At 45.8% G+C, this 21,160-nt stretch overlaps 1 protein-coding gene across 1 annotated transcript in view; it reads left to right on the forward strand.

Annotated features, from left to right (window-relative positions):
• LOC309543481 (asialoglycoprotein receptor 2-like) overlaps positions 1-21,160 on the forward strand; it is a 47,407-nt gene that overhangs the window by 14,051 nt on the left and 12,196 nt on the right. The window contains exons 3-4 of the mRNA XM_082275960.1: positions 4,395-4,546; positions 8,682-8,788. Coding sequence (XP_082132086.1) covers positions 4,395-4,546; positions 8,682-8,788 — 259 coding nt within the window. The remainder of the gene's footprint in view (positions 1-4,394; positions 4,547-8,681; positions 8,789-21,160) is intronic.

The following is a 21,160-nucleotide window of genomic DNA, read 5'->3' on the forward strand; positions in this document are numbered from 1 at the left end:
CCATCACCTGTGCCATGCCTATGCCATCACCTTTGCCATCACCTGTGCCATGCCTATGCCATCACCTGTGCCATGCCTATACCATCACCTGTGCCATCACCTGTGCCATGCCTATACCATCACCTGTGCCATGCCTATACCATCACCTGTGCCATCACCTGTGCCATGCCTATACCATCACCTGTGCCATGCCTATACCATCACCTGTGCCATACCTGTGCCATCACCTGTGCCATCACCTGTGCCATGCCTATTCCATCACCTGTGCCATCACCTGTGCCATGCCTATACCATCACCTGTGCCATGCCTATACCATCACCTGTGCCTTACCTGTGCCATGCCTGTGCCATGCCTGTGCCATCACCTGTGCCATGCCTGTACCATCACCTGTGCCATGCCTATACCATCACATGTGCCATGCCTATACCATCACCTGTGCCATGCCTGTACCATGACCTCAAAGTCATGCAATTTTTTTACCGCGTTTTTTGCCGCGAAGCAATACCTATTACATTTTTCTTTTCACATTTTTCTTTTTGCGCCCCCCCAAAAAATTTTGAGCACCAGCCGCCACTGGTGGGTAAGGTATGTTCTAGTGGATAAGGTAAGGGTTGGTGGGCAAGGTATGCCTTAGTGGGTAAAGTAAGGGTTGGTGGGTTAGATATTTATTAGTGGATAAGGTAAGGGTTGGTGGGCAAGCTATGTCTTAGTGGGTAAAGTAAGGATTGGTGGGTAAGGTATGTCTTGGTGGATAAGGTAAGGGTTGGACATCCTGGCTGCATGCTTGGATTGAGAGTCTGGTATGGATTTTTTGGGGAATCTTGAGGTACCACCTTATAATACACACCAGACTCAAAGGCTCTTTGGCATTTTGCCGAGGAGAAAATACAGCACATGAACCCCTCCAAAGGTCCCCCAAAATACACACCAGACCTTTGGAAGGGTTTGTGTTCTTTTTTCTCCTTAACAAGCTCTTTTGTAAGCACTGCGGCAGCACTGTCTGTACTTCACAGAGAAGCCCCTTCACAGGTGGAGCCCTGCGCAGCACCAGTAATTTAGTTTGGGTCACAGGGTATAACAGAGCACGGGTGCCTGTAGGAGATATAGTTCAGAAGATCTGGTAGCAGATGCAAAGCTGGAGACAGTGCAGCAAGCAAACCTGCACCAGGTAGATGCAGGAGCATGATCAGATGGGCAGGAGTCAGCAACAATTGGGCAGCAGGAGTACAGAGTCAGGAACCAGGAGTGAAGTCAGAGCCAGTCCAAGGTAGGTATCAGGCAAGTAAAGGAGGTACCGGAACGGCACACAGGAAGCAAGGTTGGTCCACAAGCTGGAGTCAGCAACAGAGGTTCCGGAACCAGAAATTTTAAAGCATAACATGTTAGGTATCTATTTACTCGGTGTAACATCATCATTCTTATTATACAAAATAATTGGGGTATATATTATATTTTGTTTGCTTTTTTCATTTATTACTAGGTGACATACTTAACAAATTGCAATGGCTGTCATTTTATTATAGGTATCGACCAATATCGTTTTTTTGTTGCCGATACCATTACCGATATTTTGGCCATTGCATATCAGAAGTGGCCGATATGGGCCGATATTCTGCACATTCAATCAAGCAACCAATGCAGAGTGACCAGTGCCCCATCAATGCAGAGTGACCAGTGACCCATCAATGCAGAGTGACCAGTGCCCCATCAATGCAGAGTGACCAGTGCCCTATCAATGCAGAGTGACCAGTGCCCCCATCCAATGCAGAGTGACCAGTGCCCCCATCCAATGCAGAGTGACCAGTGCCCCCATCCAATGAAGAGTGACCAGTGCCCCCATCCAATGCAGAGTGACCAGTGCCCCCATCCAATGCAGAGTGACCAGTGCCCCCATCCAATGCAGAGTGACCAGTGCCCCCATCCAATGCAGAGTGACCAGTGCCCCCATCCAATGCAGAGTGACCAGTCCCCCATCCAATGCAGAGTGACCAGTGCATGGGGATTGGAGCGCTGCCTGATTACACAAAGAGCAGGGTTCTTCTGCTTACCCAATGCTGGCGCTCTTATACGAAGTCCCGCCTCCTGGACCGGCCCCTATGATAGACGTCACCAGTGTGCTGTCTATCATAGGTAGGAGCCGGTCCAGGAGGCGGGACTTCGTATGACAGCGCCCGCACCGGTTAAGCACAAGAACCCTGCTCTTTGTGTAATCAGGCGGCACTCTAATCCCCATCCCCCTCTTCCCCTCCAGAGGCAGCCCTACCCTAAGAAAATATTGGTCATATCAGCCTAGTTTGTGGCCGATACCGATACTTTAAAAAAAGTGAATATCGGCCGCCGCTTATGGGCCGAACCGATAATCGGTTGATCCTGATTTTATTCTCCAGGGCAGTGATGGGGAACCTTGGCACCCCAGATGTTTTGGAACTACATTTCCCACGATGCTCAGCTGCACTGCAGAGTGCATGAGCATCATGGGAAATGCAGTTCTAAAACTCTGGGGTGCCAAGGTTCACCATCACTGCTCTAGGGTCTCTGCTAAAAATATATATATAATGTTTGGGGGTTCTAAGTAATTTTCTAGCAAAAAATACAGATTTTTACTTGTAAACAACTAATGTAAAAAAAAGGTCCGGTCCTTAAAGGAGAAGTATGGGGAAAGCTTGTTTGGCTGTACGTCTCCTGTGGATCAGTTTTGTAGTTCGTTCTGCCTTCCTGTGACCCATTTTCAGCAGACAGCGGGCTGAAGTCCGCTGTCAGCTGATGTCACAGAGCCGGACCAGGCTGGGGCAAGATTGCAACAATAAAGTTGGTATCCGCCCAAATGCCTGGACTGGGAAGACCCTGAGCTGGCTGCTCCAACCCCTCTACTGCCAAGTGCTCCAGTGAGCACGGGGGTTGCAGAGCAGAGAGCGGTGACTGACCAGCTTTTTGCTCACGGAGCTCTAAAAACTGAGCAATCAGCAGTCTTTGATCGCACGGTTCTCAGTCTTGGAGCTGGCGGGGGACAGATGCTGCATCCACCTAGACAAGTATGATTTTTAAAAAAATTAAAAAAATGCCCAAATTAAGTGGGTAGTCTTCATCAGAAGCCCATGTGACAACTTGGGATGACAATTGAAAGACAGGGCTCGAGCATTCTATTGAAGGATGCCTATTTAAATATATTAAAATGGCTTTGGAAATGAGATTAACCGGTTGCCGACCGCCGCAAGTACATATACTACGGTGGTCAGCCCCGGCCAGGCAAAGTGACGTACTGGTACATCACTAGCATGTCACTTCCTTGTGAGCCAATAGCGGGCGAGCGCGCGCCCGCGAAGGCGCATGCCTTCCCTGGCTCGTTCCCTGGGAAGTCCGTGCGTGTGACCGGCGGACCCGATGTCCGCTGTGAAGGGAGAAAGGCAGGCGGCTGATGTAAACAAGCCGCCTGTCATTCTCCTCTGTGTAGGAATGGTGATCATACGGTTATACTATGTAGGACCATTGATCACTGTTCCTACACCAGTAGCCATGTCCAATCACAGTTAGAAACACGCCCCTAGGGACACACTTAACCCCTCCTTCCCCAATAAAGTTAACCCCTTCCCTGCCAGTGTCATTTTGCAGTAACAGTGCATATGTATAGCACTGATTACTGTAGTAATGTCACTGGTAACCCCAAAAATGTCAAAAATGTCAGTCAAGGGTCCGATCTGTCCGCCGCAATGTCACTGTACCGCAAAAAAAATCACAGATCGCCACCATTACGCATTAAAAAAAAAACACCAAAAATGACAGAAATCTTTCCCTTAGTTAGTAAACGCAATAACTTTTGCGCAAACCAATAAAAATACGCTTTTTGCGATTTTTTTTTTACCAAACATATGTAGCAGAAAACAAATTGGCCAAAAATGTTAAAAAATTTTGATTTTTACATTTTTTTGGGGGGAATTTCATATAAAAAAAATGTGAAAAATATTGTTATTTTTGCAAAATTTACGCTCTTTTTTTGTTTATAGAGCAAAAAGTAAAAATCGCACAGGTGATCAAATACCACCAAAAGAAAGCTCTGTTTGTGGGAAAAAAAGGACGTCAAATTCGTTTAGGTACAGCGTTGCACGACCGCGCAATTGTCTGTTAAAGTCATGCAGTGCCGAATCGCAAAAAAAACCCTGGTCGGAATGGGGGTAAAATCTTCCGGGGCTTAAGTGGTTAAAGCATCTGTCAAAAAAAAAAATACCCATGCTTCTGTAAAATGAAGAAATGTTCTTGTGTCATTGGGGGAGTAGAACCTGGTGTTGGGATGCAATTGATTTCTACTGCTTTACTATAATTCCATATAAAAATGTTACCTACAAGAGTTACTACAGCTGAGATGGTTCAACATGAGACTCAATTTCTTCTCTTTTAGGCTCTTCCAATGTGATGTGTGGTGTGGACTGGACATGTTATGAGTCCAGCTGCTACTACTTTTCCTTAAATCTAAAGACATGGATGGCGGCCCAGAAAGATTGTGAGGACATGGGAGCTCACCTGTTGGTCATTAATTCCAAGGAGGAGATGGTGAGAGAACCAATGATGGGGAATAGTTGTATCTTTGAACTTATTTTGAACTTCAGCCAGAACAGAACAACAGCCCATGCTTGTCACGGTGGGATGGCTTCTTGGTAGATATGGAAAAGGGAGGTGTGACCAAGCTACAGGGGGCGGGTCGTCACAAAACTGCCATTTTGCCCCGGGAATCTATAATACACTATGGTCTCCCAAAATCATGGAAGTTTGCCAAATGTGCCCAAATGTCATGTAACTAGTCGAGGCAGAGTTGATGAGGACTTTCCATACACCTGTTGTCCTGTTTTACCTGGGGATGATGAAGGGGAATACCAAGAAGAGGGAAAAGTCCTGGAAGTCGCACATCTCTGTAAAACCCCATAAGAAGGTGTGTGACAGCCTTATGCTGGCCATATACGACAAGAATTTCGTCCGAAAAATGGTCGTTTTAGGAAAGATCGTTCGAAAATTGGGCCGTTAGTGAACACAAGTTTACCGACGATTTTGATCGTGTGCCCGGCTAATGTCGATGGATCCATAGCGAAAACTTTTATCGTTTCTACAAAAGTTGTTAAGTGTATGGTAAAATTGAAATGAAAATAATATTCTGACTGGTATTGTACATGTTATCGAATGATCATTATGATCATGAAAACGATTATGTAAAAGAGTTTATTCTGTAAGTTAGTGGCCAATTCGCTTTCGACTGATGAATAATTGCAAACGGCTGAAATTCTGTGCGTGTATGGCCAGCATAAGTCCTACAAAATTCAGGGTCATTGCTGAGTGGTCATCAGCTCCTACTGCTTGTGACCTGATCCGGCGTGCATCCATATCCCACCTTGTTGACTCTGCTTGTTCCTTGACCTCTGTTGCTGACCCTGGCTTGTGACCTGACCTTGCTTCCTGCCTGCTGTTTTGGTACCTTCTTGCTTGGTTGATACTGACCTTTGCCTGACTCTAATTCCACTCCTGGTTCCTGACCCTGTACGCCTGCTGCCTAATTGTTGCCGACTCCTGCCCATCTGGCCATGCTCCTGCATTTGTCTGCTGCCAGTTTGCTTGCTGAACTGTCTTCAGCTCTGCTATCAGATCCTCTGAACTGGGTCTCCTGTCACTCTGTGCCACTTTATACCCTGTGACCCAGACTAAATTTACAGGTGCCCGGGCTCCAACCAGGCCATTTCCCCAGCACTTTTACTCCACCCACTGAGCTTAGTCATGACTAAGCTCTGTGGGTGAAGTGAAATGCATTGGGGGCGTGGCCTGGTTGGAGCCCGGGCTGAAGCTGTGATATACTTTCTTAGGAGGTTCTGCAGAGATGTGCGACTTCCAGGTCTTTCTCTTTTTCCATTAGATATCTAGAGCTGTGAGGAGCCCTGCCCTTATCTGCACTCCAAGTGGTTCCTGCATAAGAGGACCTGGTGGAGCCTTGAGTGGCACTTGCAAATTTAGTCTGGGTCACAGGGTATAAAGTGGCACAGAGTGACAGGAGACCCAGTTCAGAAGATCTGATAGCAGAGCTGAAGACAGTTTAGCAAGCAAACTGGCAGCAGACAAATGCAGGAGCATGGCCAGATGGGCAGGAGTCGGCAACAATTAGGCAGCAGGAGTACAGGGTCAGGAACCAGGAGTGGAATTAGAGTCAGGCAGTGCTTTAAGTGGGCCGGTATACACTGGTACTCAGTACCGCCACTTCCAAATATGGCTCTTGAGCATACCGCCACCTCTCCGTGTGCCTTAGCGTACCAGTACGCTCATTTTGGACATCTGCACCCTCAATTGCCACCCCCCCAAGAATATTTCCCACTCCAGAGCCAGACCAGTCACCACCAGTGAGTCCCCCTACTCCGGAGTCCCAGCCCAGGCCAGGGGGGGGGGGTGCTCTGTGGGGACCCTGATGTGGGGTGGGCGACAAAAGTTATAGGCTATAATAGAGTACCGGCACCTCTTTTGGGCCACTTAAAGCACTGGATTCAGGCAAAGGTCATTAGACTTGGCCATTCTATGGATATGTTTATTTGTGAACCATTCCATTGTAGATTTTGCTTTATGTTTTGGATCATTGTCTTGTTGGAAGACAAATCTCCATCCCAGTCTCAGGTCTTTTGCAGACTCCATCAGGTTTTCTTCTGGTCCTGTATTTGGCTCCATCCATCTTCCGATCAATTTTAACCATCTTCTCTGTCCCTGCTGAACAAAAGCAGGCCAAAACCATGATGCTGCCACCACCATGTTTGACAGTGGGGATGGTGTGTTCAGGGTGATGAGCTGTGTTGCTTTTACGCCAAACATAACGTTTTGCATTGTTGCCAAAAAGTTTGATTTTGGTTTCATCTGACCAGAGCACCTTCTTCCACATGTTTGGTGTCTCCCAGGTGGCTTGTGGCAAAAGTTAAATGACACTTTTTATGGATATCTTTAAGAAATGGCTTTCTTCTTGCCACTCTTTCTTAAAGGCCAGATTTGTGCAGTATACGACTGATTGTTGTCCTATGGACAGAGTCTCCCACCTCAGCTGTAGATCTCTGCAGTTCATCCAGAGTGATCATGGGCCTCTTGGCTGCATCTCTGATCAGTCTTCTCCTTGTATGAGCTGAAAGTTTAGAGGGACGGCCAGGTCTTCGTAGATTTGCAGGGGTCTGATACTCCTTCCATTTCAATATTATCGCTTGCACAGTGCTCCTTGGGATGTTTAAAGCTTGGGAAATCTTATTGTATCCAAATCCGGCTTTAAACTTCTCCACAACAGTATCTCGGACCTGCCTGGTGTGTTCCTTGTTCTTCATGATGCTCTCTGCGCTGACCTCTGAGACTATCACAGTGCAGGTGCATTTATACGGAGACTTGATTACACACAGGTGGATTCTATTTATCATCATTAGTCATTTAGGTCAACATTGGATCATTCAGAGATCCTCACTGAACTACTGGAGAGAGTTTGCTGCACTGAAAGTAAAGGGGCTGAATAATTTTGCACGCCCAATTTTTCAGTTTTTTATTTGTTAACAAAGTTTGAAATAATCAATAAATTTCGTTCCACTTCATGATTGTGTCCCACTTGTTTTTGATTCTTCACAAAAAATTACAGTTTTATATCTTTATGTTTGAAGCCTGAAATGTGGCAAAAGGTCGAAAAGTTCAAGGGGGCCGAATACTATCGCAAGAATGCATCTCTGATCAGTCTTCTCCTTGTATGAGCTGAAAGTTTAGAGGCCGGGGGGGGGGTGCTCTGTGGGGACCCTGATGTGGGGTGGGGCGACAAAATTTATAGGCTTTAATAGAGTACCGGCACCTCTTTTGGGCCACTTAAAGCACTGGAGTCAGGCAAAGGTCGGTATCAACCAAGCAAGGAGGTACCGAAACAGCAGGCAGGAAGCAAGGTCAGGTCACAAGCCAGGGTCAGCAACAGAGGTCCAGAAACAAGCAGAGTCAACAAGGTCAGGACATGGATGCACGCCGGATCAGTTCACAAGCAGTAGGAGCTGATGACCACCTAGCAATGATCATGAATTTTGTAGGGCTTTAAATAGGCAACTAGGCGCCAAAGTCCATCAAGCATGTACACTCATGCTCATGAGCACACGCAGCATAGTAATGCTCACATGCGCACATGCTTGTGCAGATGCACACATGATCCTAATTCTGTCCTGTGGACTGTTCTGCGAGCATGTTCTATTCTTTGAGCATGGGCTTGAGCACGGTTTTCCTGACACCAAATTAAGTACATGCCTTAGGTACATGGGTGAAACCAGATCACTAGATTTGGGGCATTAGTCTATACTCATGCAGCACGCCTAGGGGGGAGTCATACACTACCATAGTCTTGGGAGAGGACTGTATTTGATTTAGGTTTTTGGGGGTTTTTAATACTCATTGAAGTTTTTTTTTTTTAAAGGTGTCCTTGTGTTTGTGTACATATAAGCGTATAGTAAGCATATTAGAGTGTAAGCAAGTTAGGACCAAAGCCTGATGTGATTTGTTCAACCTATTCTGAAAAGAGATGTCTAAAAAATACTTGTACTGCAGAAGCTTTACCCAGAAACGCACAATCAACATTTCTAATGTTCCCTATGAGATTGCAAATCTTTACTTGAGTTTGGGTTTATGTTAATGTCTCACATGAGTATTTTTTTGTGTTTTAAAGATTTTAATAGAGAAGTTTTCCTATGGCATGCTCGTATGGATCGGTCTTACTGACAAGGACGGAACCTGGAAATGGGTCGATGGGACTCCCTATGCCTCAAATGAAAAGTAAGATCATGAACTTTAAATGAAGTCTAATTTGATGAGACTAGGTGTAACCAAAGAGCTGCGTCTTTAGATAACCAACGGTATATATGTACTGTACATATACTATATTTTTATATATCTATATTATATATATATATATTTATTTATTAGGGATAAACCGATCATCGGCAAGGCCGATATATCGGAGGCCGATATGCACTTTCCTCGATATATCGGTATCGGCCCCAGCCTGGCTGATATTGCCGATATTTTTGTGATGTCATTCTGCCTTCTTAGGCCACCTCCATTGCCTTGGACAGCCTCGTCTGGAGTCGGGACTAGTCTCACGGGAGTGTATTACAGCCATACACCCACCCACAGCAGCCCGGTGCCAGCCACCCACATCCACAGGCCCTGTACCAGCCAGCCACAGGCACTGTACCAGCGAGCCAGCCAGCCACCCACAGGCTCTGTACCTGCCAGCCACAGGCACTGTACCAGCCAGCCAGCCAGCCAACCACAGGCCCTGTACCAGCCAGCCACCCACAGCCCCTGTGCCAGCCAGCCACCCACCACAGGGTGCCAGACAGCCAGCCACCCAACAACAGGGTGCCAGACAGCCATCCACCCACAGGCCCTGTACCAGCTGCCCACAGGCCCTGTACCAGCCCGCCACCCACAGCCCCTGTGCCAGCCACTCACCTACCACAGGGTGCCAGCCAGCCACCCACCACAGGGTGCCAGCCAGCCAGCCATCAACCACAGGGTGCCAGCCCCCCACTACAGGGTGCCAGCAAGCCAGCCACCCACCACAGGGTGCCAGACAGCCAGCCACCCACCACAGGGTGCCAGCAAGCCAGCCATTAAACATCAAACAAAAAATTTACATGTTCAGTACCAGATTTGTGTCAAAAATTGTTTTTATTTTTCAAAACTTTAAATGTACAAAATATCGGCCCATATTGGCCGATACCGATACGTTGTGACCAAAATATCAGTATCGGTATCTGCCCTGAAAATAACATATTGCTCTATCCCTAATATAAATAAATATATATATATATAGGGCTTTTGTTAGAAACTAGGGGGGCCCTGACAGCCAACCTGACAGCCTCCCATAAACACAGTGAATTTTTGGAAAATTTTGCATTTAATTTTGAAATCAAAGTCCCAGAGTCTGGAGGAAGAGTGGAGAGGCACAGAATCCAAGTTGCATGAGGTCCAGTGTGAGGTTTCCACAGTCAGTGATGATTTGGGGAGCCATGTCATCTGCTGGTGTTGGTCCACTGTGTTTTATCCAAAGTCATAGCAGGAAATTCTAGAGCACTTCATGGTTCCCTCTGCTGACCAGCTTCATGGAGATGCTGATTTCATTTTCCAACAGGACTTGGATCCTGCCCTCACTGCCAAAACTACCAATACCTGGTCACATGATCATGGTATCACTGTGCTTGATTTGCCAGCAAACTCACCTGACCTGAAACCCCATAACGAATTGTTTTTTTAATTGAAATACTATAATAAAATAACTTTTTTATGATATTCTAATTTTATGAGATGCACCTGTATATGAACGGGGCTGGAACCTTTAGGCTCGGTTCACATATATGCGATGCGGGAAGGCTGCGAATTCGCAGCCTGTTCCCGCATCGCACACGCACCCCCGGCAGTTCACACTGCCATATGCGATACGCTGGGGGTGTCAATGTAATCTTAACGACACCCCCAGTTTGATTGCATATCGCAGTGCGATCGTGCAGCTCGCACAGGATCGGATCGCACAAGTGTGAACCGCTGTGCGATCCGATCCTGATGCGGCTAAAAAAAAGGGTCCTGTGCGTGTATGGTGCGGCTGCGGTGCGAATTTAGCCATATAAACTGTATGGCTAAACTCGCACCGCACAGCCGATCGCATGTAATGTCGGAGCAGTGCGCTCCGACATTACATGCGAACCCCGCACACGCACAAGTGTGAACCGGGGCTTAGGGTTCCAAACTGTCTTGGGTGGGTGCCAACAGCATTGTCAACTTTTTCACTGGATGTGTAGTGATGTCCAGGGCATTATTCTTTTAATTGGGGAAAAAGTTGGAGTTGGCAGGGTGCCAAGTGTGGACTACCATCTATTTATGAGGTACTGACAATTCTTGGACTCTGGGCAACTCACAAAGACCTGAACAAACATATCTTAAATTGATAAGAAAGGAGTCGCGCTTAGTAGAACAGTCAATAAATCCCATAGAAGAAAAACAGCAATGACTGGGAATCACATCACAGCCACATTCAGCCTTGATGGGTATACAGTTCATGAGAATGCGGGGTTATATCACCCAGGTGTATGTTGCAGACAGACGCTTGTGAGAACCTTCACCACATATAGCCTCTTACCAGAGAGAGACGGGGCATACACGGTAAGTAGTTAGAGGACTACTTCGCCTGTATCCAGCAAGTCAGCTCCGGTACGTATCCAATCATCCGGTGTTCACCAATGTAAAGGATGTGCTGGCACTTTAAGGACCCGCTCTCAGAGTGTAATGTGGAAAAAGACAAAAGCGGCCCATAGCGTGATACTGTCTAGATATTTATTTGGTAGAAAAAGGTATTGCACTCACCAAAATACAATAGCATCAAGCCTCTAGCCACATCATGGGCAGAGGAACGGTGTAGGGTGCTTCCGAGTTCCGGGTATGACGGAGTGACGCTCGTTCCGCTCCTCCCCGAAGCTTTTCGTCGGATGGACGTTCTCAAGGGGACGCTATGGGCCGCTTTTGTCTTTTTCCACATTACACTCTGAGAGCGGGTCCTTAAAGTGCCAGCACATCCTTTACATTGGTGAACACCGGATGATTGGATACGTACCGGAGCTGACTTGCTGGATACAGGCGAAGTAGTCCTCTAACTACTTACCGTGTATGCCCCGTCTCTCTCTGGTAAGAGGCTATATGTGGTGAAGGTTCTCACAAGCGTCTGTCTGCAACATACACCTGGGTGATATAACCCCGCATTCTCATGAACTGTATACCCATCAAGGCTGAATGTGGCTGTGATGTGATTCCCAGTCATTGCTGTTTTTCTTCTATGGGATTTATTGACTGTTCTACTAAGCGCGACTCCTTTCTTATCAATTTTTGTATACATCCAGCTGTATGAGTTCGCTGCTATAAGGGCGCGGGTTTTATATGTAAATTTTAAACATATCTTAAATACTTTGGACATGTGTGTACCTAAAAACTCCAAAGCGCCATCGTTGTGCTTACATCGCTGTGCTTACTGGAAAATCCCAGCTGTCATCTTGATAGCCCGGATTTCATTACAATCACTAAAGCAGATCTTTTTTGCTTCTGTGGTAATACCTGCCTTCATAACCTCCTATGTAGCTACCATGGCAAAGGCAAAGAATAAATACTATAGGCCATATGTGTCAAACAAAAGACCCATGGGCCACATCCAGCCGCCTAGGCTGTGGCAGGTGGTGCTCAATATTTTGGTAGGGCGGCAAACCAACACCCCCATGGGAGATGGATGGGAAGGTGGCGATCAGAGGCATCCTTGCCTTAGGAGAGATGGTAGGGCTTCTGCTCCTTGCTCCAGGGCCGTTGCTTCTCCTCTCAGCCGAACAGGAAGTGGCTCCTAAGACCCGATTGGCTGGGAGTCTTAAGACTCCCTGGCCAATCAGATCTAAGGACTGGCCTCCTGATTGTCCGGGAGGAGAATCAATTAGACAATGGGAATATTAATTTGCTATTGTCACACAAGTGGGTGGGCTCGGAACGCAGTGCTTCCAGGCCGTGGTTGCCGCTTACATGCCTCTGTGCGGCCTGATCATAAACCGGCCACGGAGCGGGTGGCCCCGGCGCACCGGGCAAATGCCCGGTCTGCCCTATGGCCAGTCTGGGCCTGCCCCCAGGCCATTTTATGTAAACCCTTGCACCTCTCCTGCAGCACCCTCCTTATCTCTGCCTTGTCTCGGTAGTCGGCAGCAGAGAGGAAGATAGAATTCCTCCTCCAGATCCACGCTCCTCTGTGTATTGAAGATAGGTTTGCCAGTTTTTTTTTTAGTATACACTATAGGATAGTAATTGACCTGGGACACTTTTGACCACTTCAAAGAGTATAGTAATGCAGCGCACATATTACCCCCTCACCCTCCTTTCAGGCCTGTTCTGAGCCACATTCTTATCTGAAAAATGTGTCTAGGTTTCAGGTGTAGTGATGGACCGAACACCCCCCTGTTCGGTTTGCACCAAAACATCTCAAACAGGGAAAAAGTTCTAGTGAACATGCAAACTCTATTAAAGTCTATGGGGAAACAAGCATGAAAAATCAAAAGTTCTCATTTTAAAGGCTTATATGCAAGTTATTGCCATAAAAAGTGTGTGGGGACCCGGGTACTGCCCTGGGGGACATGTATCAATGCAAAAAAATTGATTTAAAACAATCATTTTTACAGGAGCAGTGATTTTAATAGTGCATAAATTGAAACAATAAAAGTGAAAAATTCCTTTAAATATTGTGCCTGGGGGGTCCCCTTAATATGCCTGTAAAGTGGCGTATCTGTACGATGTATGGAGCCTGCTGCAGCAATACTGACATTTCTAAAGGAAAAATGTAATTTAAACCCCTTCAAGTCCCTTCGGGTCTGGTATGGATTTTAGAAAAAAAACGGCGTGCCCCCCCCCCCTGAAAATCCATACCAGACCATTATTTGAGCATGCAGCCTGCATGCAGGAAAGGTGGGAAAGAGCGAACGCACCCCCCCCCAAAACCATACCAGGCCACTTGCCCTCAACATGGGGGAGAGTGCTATGGGGTGCCCCCAAAGCACCCTGTCCCCATGTTGATGGGGACAAGGGCCTCTTCCCAACAACCCTGGGCTGTGGTTGTGGAGGTCTGCGGGTGAGGGGCTTATCAGAATTTAACAAGGAGGCCATCAGATACCAGCCTCCCCCCCACGTGAATGGGTATAGGGTACATTGTACCCCTACCCATTCACCAAAAAAGTGTGCAACAAAAATAAACACAAAATACAGTTTTTGACAAGTCCTTTATTAAAAAATAAATAAATAAATATTGTCCCCCGATGTAATCCATCGTCAATCACGACGCTCGCTGCACCCGAAAAATAGAAAAAATCCAAAAACTCTTTGCCTCTTCTGAGGCGTCCCGCCAAATGACGCTCTTGAGCTTTGACAGCTGTTTTATAGGCAAGTTACATCACCCGGTGGCAAAACCCCGCCTGACCTCATGTGAAGCATTTGACGTCAGAAGGGGGCAGTGCCACCGGGTGATGTAACCGGGTGGCCACACCTCTGTGATTGGCCAAAGCATATAGGTCAGGTGAATGCTTTGGCCAATCGCAAGCACTTAATGCACTGCAATCGTGCAGTGCATTATGGGGCGCTCATCAGCAGACAAACTTGCCGCCGAGAGCCTCCGGTGCTCGTGTGTTCGACTCGAACATCCAGCCCAACCCTATTCAGGTGGACTGAAACCTTGGCACATGATTCACAACCAGGGATGAATCCCAAGCAGGTGACCACTCTAATTGGAGACTGCTCAGACATGCTCTGTCTGAGAAGTCTCCAAAAAAGTTTCATGTGGATAATATCATGATCCCACCCTTCTTTTAAACTTTAAACATCTGGTATAGAAGGGTGATTGGGCTCTGTACCAGTCTGCACCTTGCCTTCACAGCTTAAGTCTTAAGTAATTACTAATACCAGTAATAATCAAATGCAGAGGCAATTATTTAATATGATAAAGTGTTGATACAGACATAACCGGCCCCTTGAGGGCAACTATAACGCAGATGCAGCCTGTGATAAAAATTAAGTTTGGCACCCCTGCTATAGAGTGTCATCTAAGTGACATGTTCTCAGTCTGCCTGGGCTGCTGATATCACATTTTAGATGGTGGCAACCAACAACACGTTCCAGGCTTTTGGATGTCTACACAAGGGAGGTTTTTAAGGTAAATAACCCCTTATGGGAAGGCTGCTGTTGAAATAATGATCTGGTGACGGGTCTTTGAGGAGGAAAGGAATTCCTTCAAGTAAAGCACCGCATGTTTACAGAAATGCTTTTATGAGGCAGTATGGCTTCACATGTATTTTGCATATATGTGCAGTGCAGACTCTAGTCTGGTCCTGCTGTTTAACCCAGATTTTGCTTATTTTAGTGAAAAGCAGCCAAACACAAGCTATTTCCATCCAAGTGCACCTAGTTTAACTCTGTCTTTCACACAGTGAGTAGGCAGATAGTGCCTTGACTGCTGGGAGCATAGGCCCAGAAACAAAGTTAACGTGGTAACAAACACCCCCTTGCCCCCTCCCCATATAAAAACCACGCTTACCACGATTAAGTTGGAAAGGGCAAGGCCACAGCTTTTATTTCGTCTCTAATACCAAACCAGTACACGTCTAGACCAGTGCCAGTCACAGTTGTACTGTGAGCACTCTTAGTCATTAACTTAACTTCTAAAAAGGGGTAAGGGGGAAGGGTCTGTCCTTACCATCAGTGCCTGACAGACAGCCTACCCCAGATTTACATACAAGGGCATAACCAATAACCGGAACTTTAGCTGCTGGCAAGGTCAAAAACAGCCATGAAAGCTGTGACAGACCGACCGTAAAACAGGGAGGGGGGGGGGGTGGTCAGCTCTTCACCGCGATTCTTCTTAAAAGACCCAGAATTCCCTGGGAAGGTCCTCTTAACTGAGCTCAGGTCCAGCCCCATACCCAAGGCTCCATCCAGTCCTTTTGTCCCATGTACCCTCCTGCTTGATCCCAACTCCTGGCCATGCCCCCATCAGTCAAGGCTCTCTTTCCCTACAGGGATCAAGAGGCCTTCATTTTGTGGTTTTTATTATTTGAAGACCTGGGATGGGGGTCTAGATGAGCCTTGGGATACCCAGAACTAAGAAACCTGCCTGAGGACACTATATAGTAAACTGTAACTGAGACACAAGAGTTTTCTATATAGGAACTTGAAAACAATTCAGCGCAGAAGGCTCCCACCATGGAAACAATCCTGGCTAGCAGGTCTGCAACAGTTTTTCCACAGAAAAAAAGAAAACACGATGGCAACAGTCTTTCTCTCAGGATCTTTTTCAGGCCTACTCACTGTGTCACTGGCTATCTAGATGGGAGTCCAGTTTCAGCTGACACTGCACTCCCAACTAAAATCCTCACTGGATATTGCCCCAGCTGTTCCTGTGACTTGTGGGTGATTCTTCAGCTCCCTTCTGAGCTGGAATTATCCCGAACTCGCAGCTTTAAAGGCCCTGTAAGGTTTAACAGCACTTCCAGGCTGGGCCTTTCCAACAGGCTATTCCATGCTCCAGACATTGGCCCCCTGCTGGTCACTCCCCAGAACAGGGATTGGCTGCATTTAGGATCAGCCCAGGCTCCACCTGCTCTACCTTCTATTTTCCAGTACTTTCTGGAAATACAGAGGAGATAGCACCAAGAACAGACCAAATAACTCAATTTACCTACAACCTACCTACCTATTAGCACCTAACTAGGAGGGTGAAAAAAACAGGGGGGGGGGGTGTTGAGACTTTCTTATACATACAAAACTTAAATACATAAACTTCTTTAAAAATTAATTATTTATTAAAAAATTGTTAGAAAAACATATCTATGTAAAACAATGTACAATCTTGACATATTTCTTGTTGTCCTTAAAGTGATACTAAAGTCTTGTTTTTTTGCCTAAAAATAACAAACATGTCATACTTACCTGAAAAGGAAACAGTGCAGCACTGATAAATACTCCAATCTTATATAGTCCATATGTGTAAAGTCCAATACGCATGTCACAATATAGGAGAGATGAAGAGGAAGACAGGAAGGCCCTTAGAAGTCACAAATCGGTGCAAAATTCACATGAAAAGTCCACAGGGTGACAGACCATCCAAAACGGTGCGATACACAACACAGAGATCCTCCACCAGGCTCATCTATATGCTCACCAGATTTGCCAGGGAGCCAAGCCTTGAATCAAACTCCTGTGGGCAAAGGGAATACCACCTTACAGGTATCGGGACATCCTTATCTTCCGAGTAGATGCACTAAATAGATTGCTCATCACATGGAGCCAGAAAGATATTTCATAGTGTAGTATGATTTTTTTCAGGTATATAGTAAAAACATGTACACGTTCATAGATAAAATCAAGAGCTAAAACTCACATCAGAAAGACCGCCGCTCCTCAGCATGGATGCGGCAGACGGCCCAGTCCTGGACACGTTTTCAACAGAAGTATGCCTATCACTGGCGTTGTAAACTTACTTGTATTAAATAGTGGAAAGACCGCATGTTGTTAATTGCGGGACTAGAAGTAGTCACGGCGCCATTTTACGGAAGACCGGAAGCTGAATAACCGCCATTTTACCGATGACTGGAAGTGACCTCATGCCGTGATATTTCCGGTGTTCCGTGAAAAAACCTTACCCGTGAAAATTCCCTACCCTCGTCACTTCCGGTGAGGGTACGTCATACATCAGCTGAGCCGCTTCCCAGTGCGCATGCTCACAGCTGCGAAGGGTAGAGAATTTTCACGGGTTAGTGTTTTTTCACGGAACACCGTCTCATTCATCAGCTGTTGCCGCGCGAAATCATCTCGGCTCCAACCCATCAGACTTCCCGTCATCTCTGTTTCAGGAAAATTACATCGGTAGCAGGTCTATGAAAATACAAATCACGGCTACAGTGTAACAGTCACTCATTTGAGACGCCGCACCTGCTGATGAGGGAAGTCTCCGAGATGATTCCATTTAGCGGCTGGGCATGGGCAGTGGGACGTGCTGCAACAGCTGATAAATGACGCGGTGTAAGGTTAAAAAACACTACCCCATGAAAATTCCCTACCCGCTGCAGCTGTGAGCATGCGCACTGGGAAGCTGCTCAGCTGTTGAATGACGTACCCTCACAGGAAGTGACGAGGGTAGGGATTTTTCACAGGGTAGGGTTTTTAACGTTACACCGGAGCTAAACATTAGCATTTTAATTCGGAACAATTCTCAATTCGACCACTAGGTGTCTTACTGATTAATTAAAGCGGAGTTCCGGCCTCGGGGGTCAAATTTAGATAAAAATACCCCCGGGACAGTCAGGGCTAGTACATTCCACAATGGAGAGCCTCTGAACTGTCCCAGGTCGCACTTACCAGTATGCCCAGAAGATGTTTAGCAGGGAATGCCATGCTTACACTGGAAGTGATGAGCGGGGCCGGTGCAGGCGCATTGACTCCTGGGAGCGAAGACGTTCAGCTCCCATGAGTCTTTGCAAACCGGAAGTGACGGCGCGGGCCACGGCCGTAGAGGGAGGAAGTGGCCCGCGTCCGGTATTTTCTTCAATATCAAGGTAGGTCTTCGTGCAATATTCGTGCACTTGCCGTAAATAGCGGTGTATACTACGGGGACTTCCGGGTTCGGCCGTAACCGGAAGTGACGTCACTTCCGGTTACGGCCGCACCCGGAACTCCCCGTAGTATACACCGCTATTTGCGCCAAGTGCGCGATTCATCTACAGCAAATGTGAGTTTTATTCTTGTTCTTCTGTGGCAATAAAGTGTTTATATACTTTACCATGGAGGTCTACCTTATATTTTTCTAATACCTATGTTAAATCGTGGGGATTTATATCGATCACCCCATCCAAAGGAAGGGATATCGAGGGACCCTTTAAATATTAGCTTTCACCTTTAAGGAGAGAAGGAGATAAAGAGGAAGTTATTATCCAGTGATACTCCAGTGGTTATATAAAAAAACGCCAATTTTGGTGTAATGTGAGGTGAGCGGCCATTGTACCTATATGTCTTTCTCTGGAGTCCCTGCTCACCCTGCATGATCACTGTTTTGGATATAACCAACAATCACAGAGATTTTTTTGGATTACCATCACCAGTCACAGTGTATATCTATTGTTTATGGTCACAGAGAAGGATCCACACCCCCTCTTGTGTCTGCACAGAATATTGCACTAAGACTTTATATATACAGTGGGTACGGAAAGTATTCAGACCCCCTTAAATTTTTCACTCTTTGTTATATTGCAGCCATTTGCTAAAATCATTTAAGTTCATTCTTCTTCCTCATGAATGTACACATAGCACCCCATACTGACAGAAAAACACAGAATTGTTGACATTGTTGCAGATTTATTAAAAAAGAAAAACTGAAATATCACATGGTCCTAAGTATTCAGACCCTTTGCTCAGTATTTAGTAGAAGCCCCCTTTTGATCTAATACAGCCAGGAGTCTTTTTGGGAAAGATGCAACAAGTCTTTCACACCTGGATTTGGGGATCCTCTGCCATTCCTCCTTGCAGATCCTCTCCAGTTCTGGCAGGTTGGATGGTAAACGTTGGTGGACAGCCATTTTTAGGTCTCTCCAGAGATGCTCAATTGGGTTTAAGTCAGGGCTCTGGCTGGGCCATTCAAGAACAGTCACGGAGTTGTTGTGAAGCCACTCCTTCGTTATTTTAGCTGTGTGCTTAGGGTCATTGTCTTGTTGGAAGGTAAACCTTCGGCCCAGTCTGAGGTCCAGAGCACTCTGGAGAAGGTTTTTGTCCAGGATATCCCTGTACTTGGCCGCATTCATCTTTCCCTCGATTGCAACCAGTCGTCCTGTCCCTGCAGCTGAAAAACACCCCCACAGCATGATGCTGCCACCACCATGCTTCACTGTTGGGACTGTATTGGACAGGTGATGAGCAGTGCCTGGTTTTCTCCACACATACCGCTTAGAATTAAGGCCAAAAAGTTCTATTTTGGTCTCATCAGACCAGAGAATCTTATTTCTCACCATCTTGGAGTCCTTCAGGTGTTTTTTTTAGCAAACTCTATGTGGGCTTTCATGTGTCTTACACTGAGGAGAGGCTTCCGTCGGGCCACTCTGCCATAAAGCCCCGACTGGTGGAGGGCTGCAGTGATGGTTGACTTTCTACAACTTTCTCCCATCTCCTGACTGCTTCTCTGGAGCTCAGCCACAGTGATCTTTGGGTTCTTCTTTACCTCTCTCACCAAGGCTCTTCTCCCCCAATAGCTCAGTTTGGTCGGACGGCCAGCTCTAGGAAGGGTTCTGGTCGTCCCAAACGTCTTCCATTTGAGGATTATGGAGGCCACTGTGCTCTTAGGAACCTTAAGTGCAGCAGAAATCTTTTTGTAACCTTGGCCAGATCTGTGCCTTGCCACAATTCTGTCTCTGAGCTCTTCAGGCAGTTCCTTTGACCTCATGATTCTCATTTACTCTGACATGCATTGTGATCTGGAAGGTCTTATATAGACAGGTGTGTGGCTTTCCTAATCAAGTCCAATCAGTATAATCAAACACAGCTGGACTCAAATGAAGGTGTAGAACCATCTCAAGGATGATTAGAAGAAATGGAAAGCACCTGAGTTAAATATATGAGTGTCACAGCAAAGGGTCTGAATACTTAGGACCATGTGATATTTCATTTTTTCTTTTTTAATAAATCTGCAACAATGTCAACAATTCTGTGTTTTTCTGTCAGTATGGGGTGCTATGTGTACATTCATGAGGAAGAAGAATGAACTTAAATGATTTTAGCAAATGGCTGCAATATAACAAAGAGTGAAAAATTTAAGGGGGTCTGAATACTTTCCGTACCCACTGTATATTTTTTTAGTGGATTTTTTGATTTTCATCTGGCACTTTATGTGATTTTAAATCTCACTTCACGTATATTTTTGATACCTTTATATATATTCTTCTATCAATATTTATCATCTATTTATATATATTAATGGCACTTTGATTCACTATCACTTTACTCACCCTGTGGATATCTTTTGTGAGATCACTTATTTATTTATTGATTTTACATTGATTGCATTTTATACTTTTGTATTTATTTTGTATTTGTTTTTTGTCACTTATGAACATGCAGTTTTATGACATCTAGTTATCTTTTGAAAATTAGAGCCGATTCATTATATACACCTTTGAATATCCAGTATTTTGGGAAAATACAGAATTGGCTGCTTCTTTTCCTCCTTCCCTCTCATCTGTATATATTATTTAGTTATTCATCTCTTGGCAGCGCACAGGCTCTTCTTCCCCCTTTTTTTAGCGATTGAATTGCATGCTAGAAAAATCCCCCATAGATATAGATCTAGATACAGAAAGGGGGCAAAGAAAAAACATTTTTTAAGGTCTTTCAAAATGAAAGGCTCGACTATAGCTTCTAGCTGTTGTCCAAAAAAACAATTGATGTCTAGATCTACGTTAAGTCCCCTGGGCACTGAACTTTTTAATTCATAGATCCATTCAGTTTCTTTCTTTGAAACCTCTAGTTTTTTATTCATCCCTCTTCAATGGTGTTGGATTACATCTATGCCCACAAATTTGAGAACACTAGCATTTTTGT

Source organism: Pelophylax lessonae, assembly GCF_965119305.1.
Source record: "Pelophylax lessonae genome assembly, contig: HAP1_SCAFFOLD_57, whole genome shotgun sequence".
Classification (NCBI taxonomy): Eukaryota; Metazoa; Chordata; class Amphibia; order Anura; family Ranidae; genus Pelophylax; species Pelophylax lessonae.